Source organism: Heloderma suspectum, chromosome 2, assembly GCF_057233095.1.
Source record: "Heloderma suspectum isolate Gila_16-S chromosome 2, 16-S_ref, whole genome shotgun sequence".
Lineage (NCBI taxonomy): Eukaryota > Metazoa > Chordata > Lepidosauria > Squamata > Helodermatidae > Heloderma > Heloderma suspectum.
In genome coordinates this window covers 35560385-35581808 of record NC_139459.1, presented here as the reverse complement: position 1 = coordinate 35581808, position 21424 = coordinate 35560385, and the positions used below count along the sequence as shown (strand labels likewise).

General features: G+C 43.4%; 1 protein-coding gene across 3 annotated transcripts in view; it reads right to left on the bottom strand.

Moving 5' to 3' along the window:
* ITGA2 (integrin subunit alpha 2) overlaps window positions 1–21424 on the bottom strand; it is a 99835-nt gene that overhangs the window by 8297 nt on the left and 70114 nt on the right. For all 3 annotated transcript variants that reach the window (XM_084833198.1, XM_084833199.1, XM_084833200.1), the window contains 10 exons: window positions 20744–20823; window positions 20112–20250; window positions 17006–17098; window positions 14319–14395; window positions 13176–13259; window positions 12456–12558; window positions 11799–11909; window positions 10098–10202; window positions 8278–8391; window positions 4909–4998 (listed from right to left, as the gene is read on the bottom strand). In XM_084833198.1, coding sequence (XP_084689324.1) covers window positions 4909–4998; window positions 8278–8391; window positions 10098–10202; window positions 11799–11909; window positions 12456–12558; window positions 13176–13259; window positions 14319–14395; window positions 17006–17098; window positions 20112–20250; window positions 20744–20823 — 996 coding nt within the window. The remainder of the gene's footprint in view (window positions 1–4908; window positions 4999–8277; window positions 8392–10097; window positions 10203–11798; window positions 11910–12455; window positions 12559–13175; window positions 13260–14318; window positions 14396–17005; window positions 17099–20111; window positions 20251–20743; window positions 20824–21424) is intronic.

Genomic DNA, 21424 nt, shown 5'->3' with positions numbered 1-21424 from the left:
TCAATCAATCATCCAATAGAACTTTGGAAGAATACAGTGGTCTTCTCACAGCGCTAAAGCGCTAGCAAAACTGGTGCCAACCAAGTGTCTCTGGGGAGACTGGGGCACTACCAACAAAAAGGCCCTTTCTTCGGTTGCCATCTGCTTTGCTCTGAAGGCAATGGCCCATGGACACAACCTGGAGCAAGGTCTTGACACAGACCTAAAGGAACAGGCAGTTTCATATGGGAGTATAGGGACCATTTCTGAAGTCATCTCTACATTTTATAGCATACCAATAGATCTAGGTTTCCAGAGCCAAAAAATTGTCTTGCATAACGTTAAATGTGATGCCAATCCAAAACACGCTTACCCAGGGAAATTTCAACTCTTTAACAAAAGGAGAAAAGCCACAGCTCAGTGGTAGAGCAAGAGCACCTGCTTTGCATGCAGAAGGCCGCAGCTTCAACCCCTGTCGTCTCCGGGAAGAGCTGGGAAAGGTTCCTGTCGAAGAGCTGCTGCCAGTTAGTGCAGATGATACTGAGCTACAGGGATCAATGGCCCGACTCACAGCCCTACCAGGCTTCCTTTGCTGTGGAGTCTTTCCACGTTTGCCATGGGCTCCCAGACGGCAGCCACACGGTTTCTGAGACGGGAAGTTTTCAGTGCTCCATACTTCTCAGTGAAACAGCGACATCTACCAGCTGCTTAATGGTGCAACGCCGAATTTACACACTGGGGAAAACCTGCAATAAACTTAAATACTTCATTCTCTCTGGGTCTTTTTAACGTGGAATAACCCGCGAGCGTCCGTGAGTGGCCAGTCACGAGTGCATGATAAATGCGTCGTGTAGAAATGCTCTCCGTACAAGGCAGCTTCCTATGTTCCTAAAAGCGCAATGATCCCTGGAAACGAAGGTGACAAAAATCACTCCACAGTCTAATTCCATATGGGGACAGGCCACCTATCAGTGCCCTAGTGAATTTACACACTGGGGAAAACCTGCAATAAACTTAAATACTTCATTCTCTCTGGATCTTTTTAACGTGGAATAACCCGCGAGCGTCCGTGAGTGGCCAGTCACGAGTGCATGATAAATGCGTCGTGTAGAAATGCTCTCCGTACAAGGCAGCTTCCTATGTTCCTAAAAGCGCAATGATCCCTGGAAACGAAGGTGACAAAAATCACTCCACAGTCTAATTCCATATGGATTCAGGCCACCTATCAGTGCCCTAGTGAATTTACACACTGGGGAAAACCTGCAATAAACTTAAATACTTCATTCTCTCTGGGTCTTTTTAACGTGGAATAACCCGCGAGCGTCCGTGAGTGGCCAGTCACGAGTGCATGATAAATGCGTCGTGTAGAAATGCTCTCCGTACAAGGCAGCTTCCTATGTTCCTAAAAGCGCAATGATCCCTGGAAACGAAGGTGACAAAAATCACTCCACAGTCTAATTCCATATGGGGACAGGCCACCTACCTATCAGTGCCCTAGTGAATTTCTAAGTACAGTTTTTCCCACTAGCTAAATCAAAATGGACTTCATTTTCATCATTACCATTAATCAGGTTATTGTCCATCACAGGCAAGCAGATCTCTCCGGATATCGGATGGGGGGAATGCACAATGGGGTGGGAGGAGTGCAAGCTTCAACCCTGATCGTAAAATTTTCCCGGAAAGTATCTGGTCATCACTGGAAATAGAGTGCTGGACTAGACGGACTATTGATTTGATCCGGCAAGGCTCTTATGAACAGCATTATAGTCCTCCAATTAATTTGTAGGCTTGCATTTAGAATGATACTCACATTATAAAGTAAGGAAGACCAGCACTGTCCTGTTTCCCCAGGGACGGCCCTTCAGAGCAGCATCCAGCAAAAGAAATGTTTTGCTGTTGATCTCTATAGGGGTTTCTTTGAATGGCTGCCCCACAGAAACTCGGGCCAGCTGGTGAAAGCCCATCCTTTGTGGGGACCCTTGCAGCAAGAAAGAGCCTCGTATGGTGCAGAGTGGTAGGCGGCAGTATTGCAACCGAAACTCTCCCCACGACCTGAGTTCGATCCCAGTGGAAGCTGGGTCCCAGGTAGCCGGCTCAGGTCGACTCAGCCTTCCATCCTTCTGAGGTCGGTAAAATGAGGACCCAGCTTGCTGGGGGAAAGGTAGTCATGACAGGGGAAGGCAATGGCAAACCATTCCTCTATAGTCTGCCATGAAAACGCCAGCGCAAGCGGCGTCCCTGTAGGAGTCAGCAATGACTCAGTGCTTTCACAGGAGGAACCTTTCCTAGGAGCAAGAACATCCCCTACAGGAGGTGGCGTTTTGCCTTCTCTAGCCTCGTTTTACTAGAGTAGCTCTTCAAAACGTCCCTGTATGCAAAGCAACATGGGAAGGTCTCCATTGCTTTCCATAGGTGCTGTTATGATGGGCTTCCACTGGGGAAACGGGCTCAGGGGGAAAAGCCTACCCTCTGCGACACACGCTGGGGGCAAAAGTGTCCCACAAAGGGATGGGCTTTTGCCCCAGGAGCAGATTTGGGGAAAGATCTTTAAAACTATGCAAAGCCAGGGAGGAGTGCCTCTGTTGCTTTCCACTGGGCCTACTTTGAAAGCCTGCCACCAGGAAAAGGTGGCAAATTTGGGTTGGCTCAGAAATTAACCCAGCTATTTCCCTGTTTGGGAAAAACAGCTCATTTTGGAGCCAGTCTGATATGAGCTGGGAGGAGCCTGTCTCCAGTAAAGAAGATGACGTATAATATAATAATTAAAAAACTGAACAGAAAGGAAGCGCACTGTAACAATCCCTTAATACCGTTATATATTTACATAGCTCAATACAGTCTTGAGATGTAAAACCAGTCATGTTATATATTTACTTAGCTCAATACATTCTGACAGATGTAAAACCAGTCATGTCCACTGGAGGGCACTAGTTCACATCCTATTGCTAGGTTAGGTATAGGTTGTAAACCTAAACACAGAATCCTATGCCTGTTTAGACAGAAAAAAGTCCCACAACTCCCAGCATTCCCCAGCCAGCCATGCTGCATACCTTGGATCGGATTGCACCCTTAGAGAGTAAGCTTAATTGAAGAAAGTGAGAGTTATGTCTAAGTGAACATGCACTGTTAGTGACATAGGGTGTATCCGATTTGGTCCTTCCATGAACAGAAAGCTCTTTGATCCAAAAGATCGAAAGAGAGGTTCTGTGAACAGAAGGGTGGCACTCCTCGGTGATTCTCCCTAACCCTCTGAAGCCCCCTGCACACCTCCCCCTCAATCTACTCCAGAGGGTTGGGGGTTTCTTTGCTAGAGCATGGGAGGTGGTATGGGCTGCTTCAGGAGCAAGGGGGAATTTGTGAAAATCATTTCAGTCTCCCTTCCATTCATGGAGGCCTCTGCTGGAGCAAAGAGGCTTCTATGACTGGAAGGACACAATTGGATGCAACCCCTAAGCTCTTTTCTATAATAAACAACCAATCCGCTATTCATTTCCTTTTTATGTCAAGCAGTGGATAACAGGCTCACCTTGTCACCCATAAAATATCATATCTCAGATCATTTCACAGAGTAAAGCCTCTCCTGCAGACTGGGAATTGGGAGGCATCTATGGAACGAGGGTGGTTCCATACAGGAACACAGGAAGCTCCCTTATGCTTAGACCTTTGGTCCATTTAGCCCAGTATTGTTGACACTGACTGCCAGCGGCCTTCCGGGGTTTCAGGCAGGACTCTTTTCTAGCCCTACCTGGAGATGCTGGGGATCGAACCCGGGACCTTCGGCATGCAAATCAGGTGACCTACTACTGCGTTACAACCCCAGATGTGCTCTACAACTGATATATGGCCCCTCCCCTAAGAAGGCTTCACCTTACAGAGATCTTCTCGGAGACTGGGTTTGCACAACATGCTAACCCACATGCAGTGTGACTTATTTCTCTTGAACAAGCCACCTTGGGGACCCACAGTTTCTTGCTGGGTTGTTCAGGGTGGTTAACAGAGAGCTTCGGCTATTGGGCGGTATAGAAATAAATAAATAAATAAATAAATAAATAAATAAATAAATAAATAACAGGCCACCCTGCGGAAAACATCCTGGGTTCGGGGTTCGGACAACATGCTAACCCACAGTTCAACAAACAACCCATGGTTCAATAACAACCCACACTCAACCCACACTCAACCAGTGAGTGTTTTATTTATTTATTTATTTATTATTGCATTTATACCCCGCCTTTTTTCCTCTTGCAAGGAACCCAAGGCGGCTTACATTATCCTCCTCCTCTCCATTTCATCTTCACAACAACAACCCTGTGAGGTGGGTTGGGCTGAGAGTCTGTGACTGGCCCAAAGTCACCCAGTGAGCTTCCATGGCCGAGTGGAAACTAGAACCCGGATCTCCCAGCTCCCAGTCCAACACTCTTGCCACTACACCACACTGGCTTGGTGTTGGTTAGCATGTTGTGTGAACAGCCCCATATCTCTTAGCAGTAGGAATCAAACTCACATCTCTGGTTTCCCATTGCAGCTCTGTTCCACTGAGCTACCAGTCAGGTCATTTAACTGGTATAGCCACTCTCTTTTCCTAAGGTTTGGAAGCTTCTCATTTTTGTACAAATGTTTAGATACATGCAACAGCATTTTGTTTAAAACTGTTTAAACAACAAGAGTTTTAGAGGTAATTTTAGGTTTTCTTCTACCCAAAATATTGTCACATGAAATGTTCATGGTAATACTTGGCAGATAAAACTGCTAAGTTTCCAGCAACTTTAAAACTCACAAGATAATTCATACATGTCAGTAATAGCAATACCACATTTTATAAGACTAAGATATAGTTGTGTGGCAAGCCATGCATTTTAAATGAGCGTAAAAATAACATAATGGCTTTTAGCATAGTCAGACTGAAAAACATAAAACAGTTACACTCACTGATAAAGCATTTTCCCCAGTCACAAATAGATCTGAGTCATGTGAATCAATCTCAGCACTTGCAGATAACTGTACCATCTGAAAGGCTGACTGCAACAGAAAACATGGCATATTAAAATTAAACATTATACGATTTTATTAAATGTATACAATTATTTAGGGCTTACAGTACATCTAAAACAAACCCCACAGTATTTAGAGAAAAGAAGGATAACCTACTTGCTCAGTTGGCTGTTTGTCAGACTATTTTATGATGGGCCATTGTGCTAATTATTCCATCTTAGGTTGCTATCTCTCTCTCTCTCTCTCTCTCTCTCTTACATTTATATACTGCCCAAGAGCCAAGGCTCTCTGGACAGTTCAGAACAATTAAAACTGTAAAATACAACACAATAAACCTAATATAAGACTTTAAAAGTTTAAAAGCAGCATGTAAAACCAGATTAAACCCAAGAGCAGTTACCACCCAGGCTTTCTCTTTAAACTTTTAAAATCTTATATTAGGTTTTATCATGCTGTATTTTATGGTTGTAATTGTTGTAAACTGCCCAGAGAGCCTAAGGACTTACTAGGGAGTAAGGCCCATTGGACACAATGGAACTTACTTCTTAGTGAACACGTGAAGGATTGTGCTGTTCAGAGGCTTATTTTAAAATCCATGTTGAGTCTTTCAAGGATTTAAGGCTGCAATCCTATACACACTTACCTGGGAATAAGTCCTACTAAATTCAGTCGGGGTTCCTTTCGAGTAGACCTGTATAAGATTGTACAGTCACCCTCTGTGAGTTGAGGGTGACAAATGTGATGACTAGGGATGGATGGGTGCCCACCCAGCCCCTGCTCGTGCCCCCCGGACCCATGCTCGCCCCCCATGCTCGCTCAGCTGCCCGTACTCACCCGAGAGCAATCAGTGAGCGCCGCAGGCACCATTATAAGAAAAAAATGGCTCTTGCAAAATATGCGCATTTTTGCAATCACCTTAAATGGCAATCGCAAAATATGCGCATATTTCTATAAATGCAAAAGGGGGCTGTAATCTTGCATATGTGGGCTATGCACAGCCCCCAGCTGCCACACCGAGGACTCCAGCAGTCGAGCCCTCGTGTGCACAATGGTTTGACTACTGGGGTAGGTGCACACACCCCAGCCGCTAGCCATCTCCACACGAGCAGGGGACGGCTAGCAGCTGGGGCACTGGCCAAGGCCCTGTCCTGTCTGGTTGGCTGTCAAGAAAGCTTCCTTGACAACCAATCAGTCAGAAGGAGGAGGAGACACGACACATGCCCCAGCTGCTCTTGCCATTGTGGCAGGCATGGCGACAAGCCCAGGCTGTTCCGGGCTGCTTGCTGAGCTCCAGGGCGCTTGTCGGCCAGGTCTGTCAGTGCCCTGGAGCTCAGTGAGTGGGGTCCAGGCACGGGGGATTTTGCCAGCCACCCAGACTAAGTTGGGCACTCGCAACATCCTTAGTGATGATGGAGTGGGATGGAGCTGGATCGCCTCCTCTCCTCACAAGCCTGCTTTATTCAGGTTCAAAATGCCTGAACAGGCATTAAGCTTGGGGCCAAACTACACATAACATTACATTTGTAGCATGCTGCTGTTCTTCTACTTTTTCTTTACTCATAAGTAAGTGTGCAGGCACCTGATCTGGATTGGGACCACTGAACATGAGGAGGGGAGGATTAAACCTCCCCGCTTTCCTCCCATAATAATGCCCCACACCTGAGATTTGAAAAAGGAAAAAAAAATTGTGACAATGGAGGTTTGTTCATTTTTTAAAAACTCTGTGTGGTCTATGTGTACAAATATCAGGAAAGATGTGTGTGGGGGCGAGGGGGGGCGTTACATTTACTGTCCCTGTAATGTAAGTGATGTGGGGTAGAAAATTTTACAATGCTGTATTTTTCCACGGAAATTTTTCGATTTCATAAGTTCATTAGTATAAATCAGGGGCCCCCAACCTCTTTGGACCTGTGGGCATATTTGGGAATTTGAGAAACTGCTGTGGGTACTGCCACAAAATGCCTAATCAGTGGATCGCCGCTTTGGCATCTACCTGTCACATCTATAGATCTTAGGTTGCATCTTATTTAGCAGAAACCTTTGTTTCATATCTAGTGCAGATACTGTCGCCACCGCCACTCCTCCTGCTCTGCATTTTAGCTAGATGGGCTTCCCCCCACCTCATCAAGCTGGGGCGCTTCGTGGGGGAGGGAAGGAGGCTGGAGAGGCCTGGGGATAGCTTGTATCACTGGAACACCCCCTCTACCCCTTCTCCAAGGTTGTTCTGACCTTGGAGCGACAGCCGGCACCAGCTGTGAGTGGGAGGGAGTGCGGATTCCCCCCTCCAAGGCTGGAGTGCTGTCCCCAACTTCGGATCCAAACTATCCTATGGCCACCCAGACGCTGTCTAGAGGCCAAAGGATTGCTCTCCCCATGTGTTTACAGTTTTAGGTACCATTTCCCCCCTTAAATTTAAATAATGTAAGAAAAATACATGCCACTGTCTTTACATTTTTACAAATATTCCAATTTAATTTTATCCCGTCAAATATTTCAGGTCAAATATTTGTGGTGTATTGAGACAAAACATTGACACAGGATACTTTTTTTAAGCTTTGTTTACTAAATACAAGTAAAATAAACGTGCTAAACTAGATTTCTCTAAGACGGGGGTGGGCAACTTATGGCCCTCCAGATGTTTTGGCCTACGGCTTCCATCAGCTCTAGTCACTGGTGAAGGATGATGGGAGTTGTGGGACAAAACTTCTGGAGGGCCAAAAGTTGCCACCTTGCTCTAGGGCATCAGAACATTTTCCGATGCAAACCGAAAACTTCTCCTGTGCAAGTGACCTAATGTAAATTAATTTGCATTGGATCTTTTTCCCGGAAAATCCATATCACTGCTGTGCATGGTGGTCCTGAACGGGATTGGGGTCTCATGTGCTTACTGGTAAGTAAAGAAAAAGTGAAAGAGCAGCTGCACACTGCCATGTGTCGTTCTCCGCCCGCCCCCCGCACTCAATTTAGTCCTTCACTGAGTATAGTAGTTTTAAAACATCAACAAAGTTCTTATAATTACATCTAATTAAGACTCAGCTACGATCGTTTACATAGTAGCAGGCAACCTGTGTAAACTCCCTGCAATTCTCACAATCCTTGATCACTGGCCATACTGGCTGGGGCTTATGGGAATTGTAGACTAAAACATCTGGAGGGCACCAGTTGCCTACCCCTCGTTTACAGCTTGCCTTTACTATATTGTGCAAACACAAGACAAGCATTTTTTTTTTTAGTATTTTGCTTAATAAATATAAAATACACATTATCCATAGTCTGGTAACTTATTAAAACACTGATATTACTTACAGCTGCAAACGTCCCATTCCAGATTCTGGTAGAAACATTAACATAATACTCAGCTTTCAGTGAAATATCTTTTAACTTGCATGTAATTGTATCACATTTGACATTCTTGCAGTTCTTCCAGATAAAGAGAAAAACATGATAATATAGCATTACTATTAAAGATTAATACTTTAAAACATGGCAGCATAGCAATTCACATCTTTACACGTTTTGTTCTATTTTAGGTATTCATTGATTGTGAATTAGGGTGCAATCCTAGGCAGGTTTAGACAGAAAAAAAGTCCTACAGCTCCCAGCATGCTCCAGCCAACCATGCTGAGGCATGGTGGGAGTTGTAGGATGTTTTCAGTCTAAACCTGCATAGGATTGCACCCTAAAAGTCCCTTCACAGTTGCATATAGACCCGCACAGCAACAAGCCAGGGTTGCCACAATTGATAGGGAGCCATAGGGAATCATGGCTCTCTGATGAGTGTGCCTACATGTTACATGTGTCTTCAGATACCTGTTCATTTGATTCCACCTTTATATTTCTAAGTGTGCACTTAAATCTTAGATTGACACCTAAAAATGTAATGCCCAAAGTCAGCCACCTGTGAACAAACTGAAAAATTGGCTTACAATCACATTTGTATGACAGGTAAATAGACTAAGGAAGCAAGGGGGTAAGGAAAGGCAACAGAGCATATACGTGGCTCCCAAATAAACACAGGCATAATAACTCGTTTCCTGATCCCAAACATTTTTGGCGTTGTGTGCAGCTTTAGAAGGGGCATTCTTTCCTCTCTGAAGTGACGCCATTTGAACTATGCTATCATGTATTGTCACAGGCCTTACACATATATTTTCAGTGTAGAATCTATAATAGCCAAATAGTAGGTAATTTCATCTCTACCACTCAAAGTAGCCCATGGGCGGCTACTACAATCCTTCCAACCTTGACAAATGGTCGTCCTGAGTACTTGAGCGTTTGACAAATGGTCAAATACTCACGTACTCAGGATGACAAATGGTCACCCTGAGTGCTTGAGCGTTCCCGGCCGACAACTGTTTGGCCACTGTGTGAACAGAATGCTGGACTAGATGGACCCTTGGTCTGATCCAGCATGGCTCTTTTTATGTTCTTATGTTCATACTCTGTTGCCCTTAAATAGTATAGTTCCAGACAGGACTGGCGTCAAGAGTAGGCACGGTTGAGGGGCCCACTGACAAAAGCCCCCTGGACTTGCTCCTCCTCTTCACCATGGCAACCTGCTTGTTCACCTGCCTCCCATGCTGGCCCAGACAACAGTGGTGGTGTGAAGAAGGAGCAGCAGATGCCATTGCCTGCTTGTTCACTGACTCTCTGTCTGTCAAGCAAGCAATGAAGAGCAATATCAGCTTTTGACAATGGCAGTGAGAAGGGAGACTCACTGAGGGAAGGAGCCCATTGAGGGTGTCTTGCCTAAGGCCCTCAAAAACCTAGAGCCAGCTCTTGTTCCAGATAAGACTGTGTTTTAAGACATAAGTGTCAGACTTTGGGTTGTATCCAGGATCCCTCTGCCTGATTTTCAGGGATCTCCCTCCCGCACAGCTCACTCCTGTTCAGCACGGTCTCCTGACTCCCTGTGAAACATTTTCAGGGTGCTGGAGGGGCTGCCCTGGGAAGGAAAGTCCACTTCCACCAGCGCAGTTGATCCAACTTAAATCTGGATCCAGCCCTATGTGTGGTCTGCGTGAAGCTCCTCAACTGGACTATATGAGGTGGTAAATCATCCACTGTTCATAAATAACAATGTATGAGCCAAGATCTCAGATGCTGCAGTCATAAATTCAACTCACCAGTTCTTTCACCGTTTTGAAGTTTTCCTTCCTAAATGACACTGCATAGCCTTGTTGTCCTATTTTATATGGATTGATCAGTGCATCACAGCTGATATCACTGCCCTAGAAAGAGCACGCAAAATCAAACATAAAGGAACACATGGAGATCTTGCCCAATTGATTATCTAATGCCTGCTGTTAACCTATGGAATGGCCTTACTGTATGTGACAAATATGGAACGTGTTAGAAAAACTCTAGGGGTATATTAAGATTTGGTGTTAAAATACATTAGAGAGGAAAAATTAAAGGTGCTTTGCTGGCTGGGGGATGCTGGGAATTGTAGGACTTTTCTCTGTCTAAACATGCACAGGATTGCACCCTTAGTCTCTACAACTACAGTAGAAATTTACACCGAGGGCCCTTCCAGATTAGGCTTTTGTCACGCATTTGCCTTGCCTACTTCAAGGAATTTTACAGGGGGTCCAGACAACATTGTTTTCCACTTGTAACCTTCCTGTGTTTTCCCACCGCATCTTCTGCCTTTTTTCTTTCCACACAAAAATATCCATTGAGGCTGAGCAAGAAAAGATTAAATAGCTGCACAATGTCTTTCAATTGGTAGCGTTATGAACTCTCCATCTGGAAGCACCCCACACCTCAGGCAAGGTGTTCACATGCAAAGCCAATGCAGATATACATAAGGTCGTCATGGTCCAGAAATTTCCATTATGGAAATCAAGGCTAAAATTTAGCCTGTGCTCAGGCATCTCATCTTTGCCAAACAGCACAGTAACTCTAACATTTGCCACACTGAGAAACTGAGGTCTGAAGAAACGTAAGATTATTTATTCCCATATTTATTGATAACACAAGGAGAACGACAGCTCACTGTTCCACAGAGCATTCAAAAGCTATTTCTGTATTATACAGCCATATTGATCCCAGAGTAACACGACATTTTCACAAAAGCAAAAAGGCCATGTCCTTGTTTTGCAGCCCCTGCTACAGTATGGAAGTCTTCTACAGTGCAATCCTATGCATGTCTAGTACTCTTATTTACTTACCTTATTTTTTTTAATCAAATTTCTTAATCACCCATCTGGCCGGTCCCCTGGCCACTCTGGGCGATGTACAACAATAAAACAATCAAAAACAGTAAAATTAAACATTAAAACATCCTGTTCTAAAAATACCCTAACCCACCCTAAATGCTTGCCTGAACAACCAGGTTTTCAGTGCATGACAGAAGCTCATTAAAGAGGGGGCATAGCGGAGTTCTCTAGGGAGGGAGTTCCACAGAGTGGGGGCCACCACAGAGAAGGCCCTCTCCCTCGTCCTCACCAGCCTAGCTGTCCTAGCTGATGGGACAGAGAGAAAGCCAACACAGGCTGGTTGTGTTGAGTGGCCTGTCTGGTATTGCTTTAGAGTACCTATTGAATTAATGGGACTTATTCCCAGGTAAATGTGTATAGGAGTGCAACATTGCAGTGCAATCATACAAAGGTCTACTCTGAAGTAAGTCCCTTTGAGTTCAATTGGACTTACTCTCAGGTAAGTGTGTATAGGATTGCAGCCTTAATCAATAATGCAGTAGTGGAGGAAGGTGTAGGTTATATCATCATCATCATCATCATCATCAATCTTTCCATATTGGTTTGCATTCATGTCACCTTCATTGTTGTGTTACAAATTGTAATTAAAATAGACCATTGCTTCACCTGACTGGTGTGCACTGCAGTCACATACATCAATGGATTGTTTCCTGCAGTGTGCTTTGGAATATGGATTTTTAAAGATGCCATATTTACTGGCATACTTCCTCTTGTGACCTGAAAAACAAACAATTAACTGGTTAAGCACTGTGCAAATAATACCTACAGATGATGGTTTATGTTACAATACTTGTTTTCTGTTAGTACTGGACAATAAGGAAGTGCATGTTTGTAAAAATTGTACAGATTTAACTTCACCCATAAAATCTATGTGCTTATGAACTGGACTTAGAATTATTCAAATCCTGTGCAACCGCAAGCAAAACATGGACTTTAGAACAGAACCTGTCTTACTAATTGCTTTAACTTTCTTTTCAAAGTCTGCAAGGTTCTATTCCTCAATGTTATTGAGCGACATGAATCAGGATCACTGGGGGAGGGGGAGGAGAGAAGGCTCTCCACTCCCTCCAAGCAAGGAAAAAGGAGTGTGTGTGTGCGTGTGTGTATTTGCGTGTGCGTATGCATGCGTGTGCAGCTCCCAATCTCCAAGCCATATCACATGCCGCCCTTGGGGCCAAAAAGGTTGTGCACCCCTGTTTTAGGAGGAAATATAAACTAGAATGTTTCTCATGTATTTAGAAGATAGTGGAAATGTTTACCAACCATAACAGAAAAATTGAATGCAGGTCCAATTTCATCAAAATTGTTCACCATGGAATGAACATTAAGATCCGGATATACCTCATACGAGTTCATCCTGGTAAAACTGAGCAGAGACAGATCATATATAAATATTTTTTAAACAATCTTAATAAGTGGTTTCTGTATTAAATCAGGGAGACTGAGTTCAGAAGTATATCTGGAAGAGAATTACTTATACATAGGTTTATTTTTGTTTACTTTTAAACACAATTGTATTATAGTGATTGTCCAAGATGTGGCAACTCTTAACACCCACATGTTAATGTCGACAATTCCAGACAAACTGTGTGAACGCACAAAGATAAATATAAATTTCCCCTTTTCAGACAGGCAAAAATGAGTGCTAACAGTCACATTTAGGTTACTTGTCAACACTTGTTGTGTCTCTGAGTTTTTGTACATTCACAAAAAATGTCTGGGACTACCAGAATTTCTATGGGAATGTTAAGAAGTCATCAAGAGCATAATCAAAATGTCCACAGTTCTTTTACTTCTTTGTGTCACTATCTCTCTTGAACCATTTCAATGAGGATAAGAAAACTCCAACAGAATTATAGGGGTGTGGACAGTGGGCAAGGTTTCTGCTTCAGTGGATGAGCTAAGCATCAACCCCCAAAGATGGCCACTCCTGTTAGACACCGACTGAATTACCACAACCGCTGCTGGCTAATTTAGAGTTACCTTGTTAAGTAAAGTTCTGCATCATAACGGAGTGGAATTGTTAGATTGACTTGATTGTTTGTGGCATCCTCTTCATTACTTGCACTAAAAAAGAATTGCATATTTAAAATTATTTTTTATGGAATAACTGCATTTATAAACACAGCCTGATACTATCACATGTCTGGAAGTAGTTTTGGGCTAGATGAGGGCAAACAAGCAGGAACTTAATCTAGACATGGGTGTTATGGGTTGAAAAATCTGCTGATCTGGATGGTGGTATACAAGTGATTGTGAACAAGGTTGTGCTCCCCCTACGGGGCCAGGTACGCAGCTTGGGACCATTGCTCCTGGATTCTATGGAAGCACAGATGTCAGTAATAACCAAGACTGTTTTATACCAGCTCAGGCTGACTCGCCAGCTGTAGCAATATCTAGAGAAAGTGGATTTTGCTTCAGTAAAACGTGGCTTGGTTACTGTAGGCTAGATTACTGAGGCTAGATTACTGTAACACGCTATACATTGGGCTGCCCTTAAAGATGGTCCGGAAACTTCAGTTGGTGCATAGCAGAACAGCAAGAACACTTGTAGGAGCTAGGCTTTCTGATCATATGACACCTATTCTGCACCAGTTACACTGGCTGCTGATCCATTTCCAGGACCAATTGAAGGTGCTGCTTTTAGCCTTTAAAGCCATAAAGAGTCTAGGACCAGCTTATTTGATGAACTGCCTCACTCATATCCAGCTGCATGAATATTTTGATCTACTTCTGAGGCCATGATCTCTGGTTCTTCAGCAAGAGTTATTAGACTGATGAATACTAGGGATAGGCCTTTTCAGTGGTGGCCCCATCACTGTGAAATTCTCTTCTCAATGGGATATGAATGGCCTTTATATTGGCCTTTACGAGAACCCTAAGGACTTTTGAATGATCTTAGGGTTCATTTTGTAATAATTTCATCTGCTGTTTTTATTTGATATTGTTATATATTTGATATTATGTGATGGTTGGTGTTTTAATAACTTGTTATTGGCATTGTAAGCAACCCTATAGAGTATATATCCTAAGGGTAGGATATTAAATCTATTTAATAACAATAAATACACAAACTATTGCTATTAGCTGCTGTGTTGAAGTATTATATGAAGTATTATACTGTACCTCAAAGCTTGAAAACTTAAAACTGCCAGATTCTTGAGACTTTTCAAATTAAAGTCAAAATTAATGTCAAAAGATACCTATGCAAAAACCAGAGATGAAAGATGAAAGTAAAAAGAGCAAAGATATTATCACTAATCATGAGAGTTATTTTAGGACACTGTATTAAATATTCTATGACATTATCCCTAACCCTAGAACAGCCTGCTTTCCCAAGCATCAAGCCATTTCTAGTCTTCCTCAAGAGCCTAATCTTCAGCATGGATCCATCAAAAGCTCACCTTGCATGCACCACCACTGTCATCTCATTCTGCTTTTCCCTATCCGCACTCAGCGTCAATATTCCTTCTTCTTTCTTGTCTTATCTATTTCCTGTAATGGCCTTGAGCAAGGTATGTATTGCACCCAATGTGCAAGGACACCGAATACATTAGAAGTTTGTTATGCAATTGCAGTGTCAGGGAGGCAAGCCTGATCACTTCTAGGAATGAGTCTGGGCACCTCTTTCTCCTTCCTTCCTTCTTTCCTATGAGGTGAGCAGAACTGAATGTCTGATGGGAAGGACAGCCTCCACTTATATGAACCTACCATTCACTTAGATCAGGCGTGTTGAACCTCAGGCTTGCAGGCCAAATCAGATCCGCCTGGGGTCCCAATCCAGACCTACACTTGGGGTTCTCCAAACAGCCCAAACTCCTTCCCCCAGCTGTTGATCATTTGGTGGTTCCCTGGCTTTTGGCAGGAATTTTCCCCTCATTCTAAAAGGCTGAAATGCCTCTCCTAAGGCTTAGCTGGTGGCTGTAAGAGTTTTAAGCTAAAATATGCTGGTAGTTTTGATATTTTGGCTCTGCCAGCGACTGGAATGCAGCCCCAAAAACTTCTCTGAAACTGAATTCTGTCCTTGGACTGAAAGAGGTTCCCCACCCCTGACAAAGATGATCTTCTGAGGCCCTGTACTGTGTCTGATGTGTAGAGGATAGCTACATAAGGCAGATCCTTTTCAGTGATGGTGCCTAAGAGCCAAACTAGATGTGACACTTGCCACGTAGTTTGGTGTAGTTAATTTCCATTGGGAATACACCAGAAACATAAAGTAGGGGAGGTGACGTGGTGCCCTCCAGATGTTTTGGCTACAACTCCCAGAATCCCTGACCATTGGACATGCTGACAGCAGCTTATGGGATTGTAGTCCAAAACATCTGGAGGACACCAAGTTGCCTACCCCTGACATAAAGTTTCTCAGTAGGAAACTTGATGTTAAAATCCTACAATCTTATGGGCAATCTTACCACTAAAGATTTCATACTGCAAAGGACGGAACCGGTCAGGCTGGTACATTGAGGGCTGCTGCCTTAAAACGAAATCCACAGATGACTTGTTGCTCAATTCCAGAGAGGTTGCTCAGCTCCAGTGAGAGAGCAGCTCCAAACTGCTGCCACATGGGCAAACGCTTTGCAACTTTTCTTCTCATAGAATGAATATTTTTATTATGGGTTTAAGCAGCCATTTCAAAGGCTGCAATTGCTTACTTTAGAAAGGAAGTGAACAAGTATAGCAATTGTAACATCAAATAAACATGGAACCAGAACAGCATACTGAAACTTCATGCTAAATTTGAGGAAGGAGGGTTAAAAATAAAGCTGGAATGAGAACAGAGAAGTGGTCTAACCTAACCTGCTTTTTTTTTTAATCAATAACCATTTCTGTAGCAAAGTCTTTTACAGTTATCCTATTCATTCTTACGGCAGCCCTCAGAAGTGCGTGATCCTTATTACTATTTTACAGATTGAGAAGCAATGGTTTGCTCAGGCTCACTGGCTTCCACTGCTAGAGCCCCTGATTCACGACCATACATAGTTACAGTAGAGCACTGCTTAAACTGATCAAGACATTAGTAATAATTTGTCAGAAAAGGCAAGGACTAAGGGAAGGTTCCAATGGTGTCTGGCTACTAGCGCTATTTACATTGCGCTAGCGGGAACCAATGCTTGGACAACATCAGTAATGCTTGTAGCACAATGGGTTGCTTGGGGATTGTGCTATTGATGTTGTGCAGGTGTTGGTTTCTGCTAGCGCAATGTAAATAGTGCTAGCGGCCGAACGTCCTTATGGAAGGATGTCCAGTTTGTCCCTATGGGACAAACCGGACATGATGTTATTCATGTTACTCACATCTTCAGCCTTTGTATGATTATTTTTAACAAATAGCTGGCATGGTGGGAGGCCAAGATGGATCAGGACTGTGCTGTAGGGGGGAGGGGCTTTAAACCTTTGCCCCGCAGTAGACCCAGTCTGAATCAGGACCCCCCCCCATCCCTACTATTTGCAATGGGAGCAAAACTCACAGTGATGTTAATTTCATTCTACGGTGAAGAAACTAGCATCAGAGGTGGAGGGTCTGGGGTGGGGGTAAACATGTTAGTTTCATCATTGCTCTTCACAGCCTTCGTACACAAATCATCCACTATGTGCAAGATGCTGTGCATCAAACAGTATCTATTGTTTTCCCCGAGTAGCATGCACACCCAGCCACCGATAATTTTTTCACAATGGAAATTAATTGGACAGAATCAGGCATAAGGTGCTCTGGGCTACTTGTCTACACCAACAGAGCTGCAACATTCACGCCTGAAGTCGATCCTGGTGATTGTTGCAACATCCCTAACTTAAATAGGAACTCGAAGATATACCTGTTGTCTTCTTTTGAAAACAGGGTAGCTGATTTGGCAGACAACGAAATGCTGAATAGCAATCATTTGACATGAAACTTCAGTTCCTTCGGCCTAAAGGTAGGGAGCAGACCTTGATCAGTGTTAAACTGCAGCACAAGAGAAGAAGGCTTACATTGTTATTGTAAAGTTCAAGTGACATTAATGTGTTATGGATGCTCTTAAATGTGTCCTTCATTAGCAGCTCTTTGGGTCAAATATTAAACTTTCAACATTGACAAAACCTTCAAATCTGCCCCATATGGGTCGTAAGAGTGCTTTCTTAACATGCATGGAAAAAGAGAAAGTATTGCAATGATAAAAAAAAAAAATTGGGGGGAACACACTTATACCCCCTAGACACTAAAAAAAAAATAAGTGGGGCAGAACAAAAGGCTTCCCCTTCTGGAATGTCCCGACTGCCGCTCTTGGTCTTTTGTCAGTGGGGAGTGCCCAAGAAGGTTTGGACAGGGAGCAAGTGTGCTCCTCCACGCTATTTTTCATGATTATATTTCTGTTTCTGTTCCCATCCACACAGCAACACACTCCATTAACTTGCATGGATTTAGGGGAAGAAGCTTCAGCTTGGGAAACCCTCAAGGAACAGGGAAGACACACTTGTTCAGTGTTACGATTTCTAGAGAGGTAGCTACGCTAGTCCATTGCAACAAAAACAATGATGGCTCTTTGTTGTCCAGTGCTGGCGCCATGGTCTAGGTTGGGTCCCTTCCCCCATTTTTCCTCATTGCAGCCCCAGTTCTCCAAACCCACAGAGAATGAAATTATACATTGGCCTGGTCTGCATGATCAGAAGGTGGTTAACAAGCCACCATGGCTTGTTAACCACCCTGCGTCTGCCAGTCATGTGCTAGCTGGATTTCCATAATTACCCTTGCGCTGGTACAGCTTCTCACATCATCCAAATCCAGCAAGGGTGGTTTGTTGGGGTGGGTAACAAATCACCCCATAGCAGACCATGGATTCTGGGTGGTTTGTTACCCACCCCAACAAGCTACCCCTTCTGGGTTCGGACAAAATGAAAAGTCGTGACATTGACAGTAATTATGGAAATCCAGCTAGCACACAACTGGCATGTGCAGGGTGGTTAGTAAGCCACGGTGGCTTGTGATCCATCCTGAAATCGTGTGAACTGTCCCACTGGGTGTTTCCAGACAGAGGAGTCCTAGTGCTAAAAGCCAGAATGCATTGGGCAGCTGTTTCATCTTCTTTTACTTAGCAAATTTTCCTTGGTAAGAAAAAAGACAGAAGAAGTGGTTGGAAAAATATGACAGAGTTACAAGAGGAAAGCGACATCATCTGGATCCACTGCAAAATTCTGTGAATAAGGCAGTGTGATGGTGCCATAAACCCTTCACCTGGAAGCACCCATTGTCTCAGAAACTGGCTGCTGATTCTGAAAGGGTGAACCTAGGAGCAAATTCTTTTGAGGAGTAACTGAGACATTACTATATATGAAAAAGTTCTGATTCATGAAGCCAACAAGCATCATGCCTTGCAATAATAAATGCAAATTAACTTACTAAAGGCAGGTCCACGTCAGAAACAATAAAGGGGTGTGTGTGGGATACTCAGAAGCAAAGCCAGAATGAGCTACCAGAAATGGAGCAGCTCTTTGAATTAATTATTTATTGCTATACTCATCATGCCTTTTGCTTTCTTTTTCCTTTCTGTCTCTGTCTCTCTATATATATATGGAGAACCATATGCCAGACATGAGAGCAACCTATGATACATGCAGACAGAGAGAGACATCACACACTGGGAAATTTTCCTGAGCACTGCATTAAGATGAGCGGGAGCAATAACACAGCACTTCCATGATTTTTCTGCAAGTGCCACTGTTGCAACGGAGCTTCCACATGAGACATTTTTGGTGGATTGCAAGCAGTGTATGAGACCCAGATGTGCTCTTTTGCAAATGGAAGGGCTCCTTTCATTTGTGGAAGGGACAAAGATACAGCTGGAGGAAGCAATGGGTTGTATCTAATGTCAGTCCGACTTAGAGAAGGCCCATTGAAATGAATGGAACTTAAGTTAGTCATGACTAACCTATGTCTCATTCATTTCAATAGGTCTAAGTGGGACTAACATTGGATACTACCCAATTTTCGTCAGTTCTCCCTGCAGCCTCCAGCACCAGCTCCCACAGAGGATCCCCTGACACTCTGGAGCAGATTTTCAGGGGCCAAGGGGAAAATCAACAAAAATCACCTCCCTCTTTCTCCACTGGGGGCAACCTGTGAGCAGAGACTGGATCTTACCCTATGACAACTCTGTTTTTAATTCTCAGCTTTGTTGATGTATTTTATACTGTACAATCAAGTTAGCAAGTAGCATTCTCCAGAACACAGCATTAGTGTGGAGCAGTGTTTCTAAGGCTCATGAACTGAAGACTGGGATGCCAAGGTGCATTATATGCAGGGAAAAGAACTATATTAGTCAGACAGCGCATTTCCCCACTCTGTGTTGTGGTAGCAGGCTTTTTTCTGTCCTGCCAAACAATACTACTAGAATTAGGCTGTAATCCTAAATATATTTCCTAAGGAGTAAGTCTCATTGAACTCAATAGTACTTAGTTCTGCGTACACGCGCTTAGGCATGCATTTCACAGAACTGGATTTTATGTCAACAAAGAACAGTGCAGGCGCTCACCTGAGCCTGGGAGTCCAATCAGTTCCCCCAGGCTTGTGCCTCCAGGCACACCTGCTGAGCTGCTGTCCCTGCTTGCCCCCCTTGTGCTCGCCGAGCCACCGGCACCTACCTGGAGCCATTCCCGAGTGTCAGTCAACCCCGCGGTTCCCCCCTTTTTTTTTTTTGCAAACTGGTGCCTCGGGAATTTAATGTAATAGTGCTCCCATAGTGGCCATAAAAGCCCTATCTACACAATATTGCAGAGGTAAATGGGCCATTTGATATCACAGGGAATATTTTCACAATGGTGAAGAGATGGGTTGGGATTCACAATAGTTAACACTAATAAAATATAACAACAACAACAACAACCCTAACAACAGGCACTGCTAACACCAATGACAGCAGTAAAAATGGAGATAAACGTTACACATACAGGTGAAGATGATGCAAAAAACAAGTTTTCAGAAAAAGCAATTTGAATTCTGGTGTTGTATGCATTTTCATTCTTGTTGCTCAGTTTCACACTGAATATCAATCTTTTGTTCTTACTACTGACGATAAAGTGTGGTTTGCTGTTAACAGGAAAAAGAAAGAACAGAAACATACTATTAATGTGGTCTGTGGTTGAACTCCAGCCTACTGCAATGAACGTACTAAAAACAACAGATCCGGACACAATCTAGCATGCAGTTAAGCATGCTCAAATCTCACTGAAATTGGCAGGTCTTAATAACACTTTGTTCTCAGCAGGGGGGCAGTATGAGCCACATTTTTCTGAAACTTCTGAATGCAAAACAGTGCCTTACTATACACATTTCTGAAGAATTCAAGAATAGTACTTGTAATCATTCACTTTTTGTCAGTGTTGTACACTGTTATTTCATTAATGTCTTACAGTATTGTGTTGGCACAATAAATTTTGTTTATGCCAAATGGTTGGAAGCAAAATGTTATACTCCCCCCGCCCACTTTTCTTCTAAACATTTGCTGCATGTATTTTCCAACAAAAGGGGTCCCTTAGGGAACAGAACTGGGTGGGGCTGGGCGTGGGGGAATACCTCTTACCCATAATTTTTCTGTTGAACCTCAAGAACAAGGTCAGTAATGCAAACTTCATCTTCACCACAATCTTTAACAAATGGTATCTACAAAATACAAAAACACAACAACAATAAGGTAAAGATAAAGGAGGTATGTATCACTTACTATTGCATTTAAATGGCTGATACTGGATAAAATCCAGCATAAGTCCTACTTAGAATAAGCCCATTGAAATGAATGGGACTTGCGTTAGTCATGACTAACTTAAGTCTAATTCATTTCAATGGGCCCACTCCAAGCAGGACTTATGCTGGATTTTATCCACTGGTTCCTAAACGCAGAACAAGCATATATGTGGGCCTGAGTACAATCTATATTTTAAAAAATGTGCTCCATGGTAACCCAAGTCCTTCACAAAGAATAGTGAAATTCCTTTATCTGTACACATCATGTTAAGAAGAGGTGATGACTTAAGACCCCATCTGGTATTGACAACACGCTTCATGCTTTCAACTGTCCCATAACCTTAAATGGAAGCCGAAACTTTCAGGGCTATGGGCAAGCTCCCCATTGAAATGATTTGGAAATACACCCCCCCCCCCCGACCAATTGGGAAATAGGTCATTATAGGAAATATTTCTGAGCCATCTGAATTCCCTAATGAAATCCATGAAGATATCCATGTCTCTATTGATTTCAATAGGT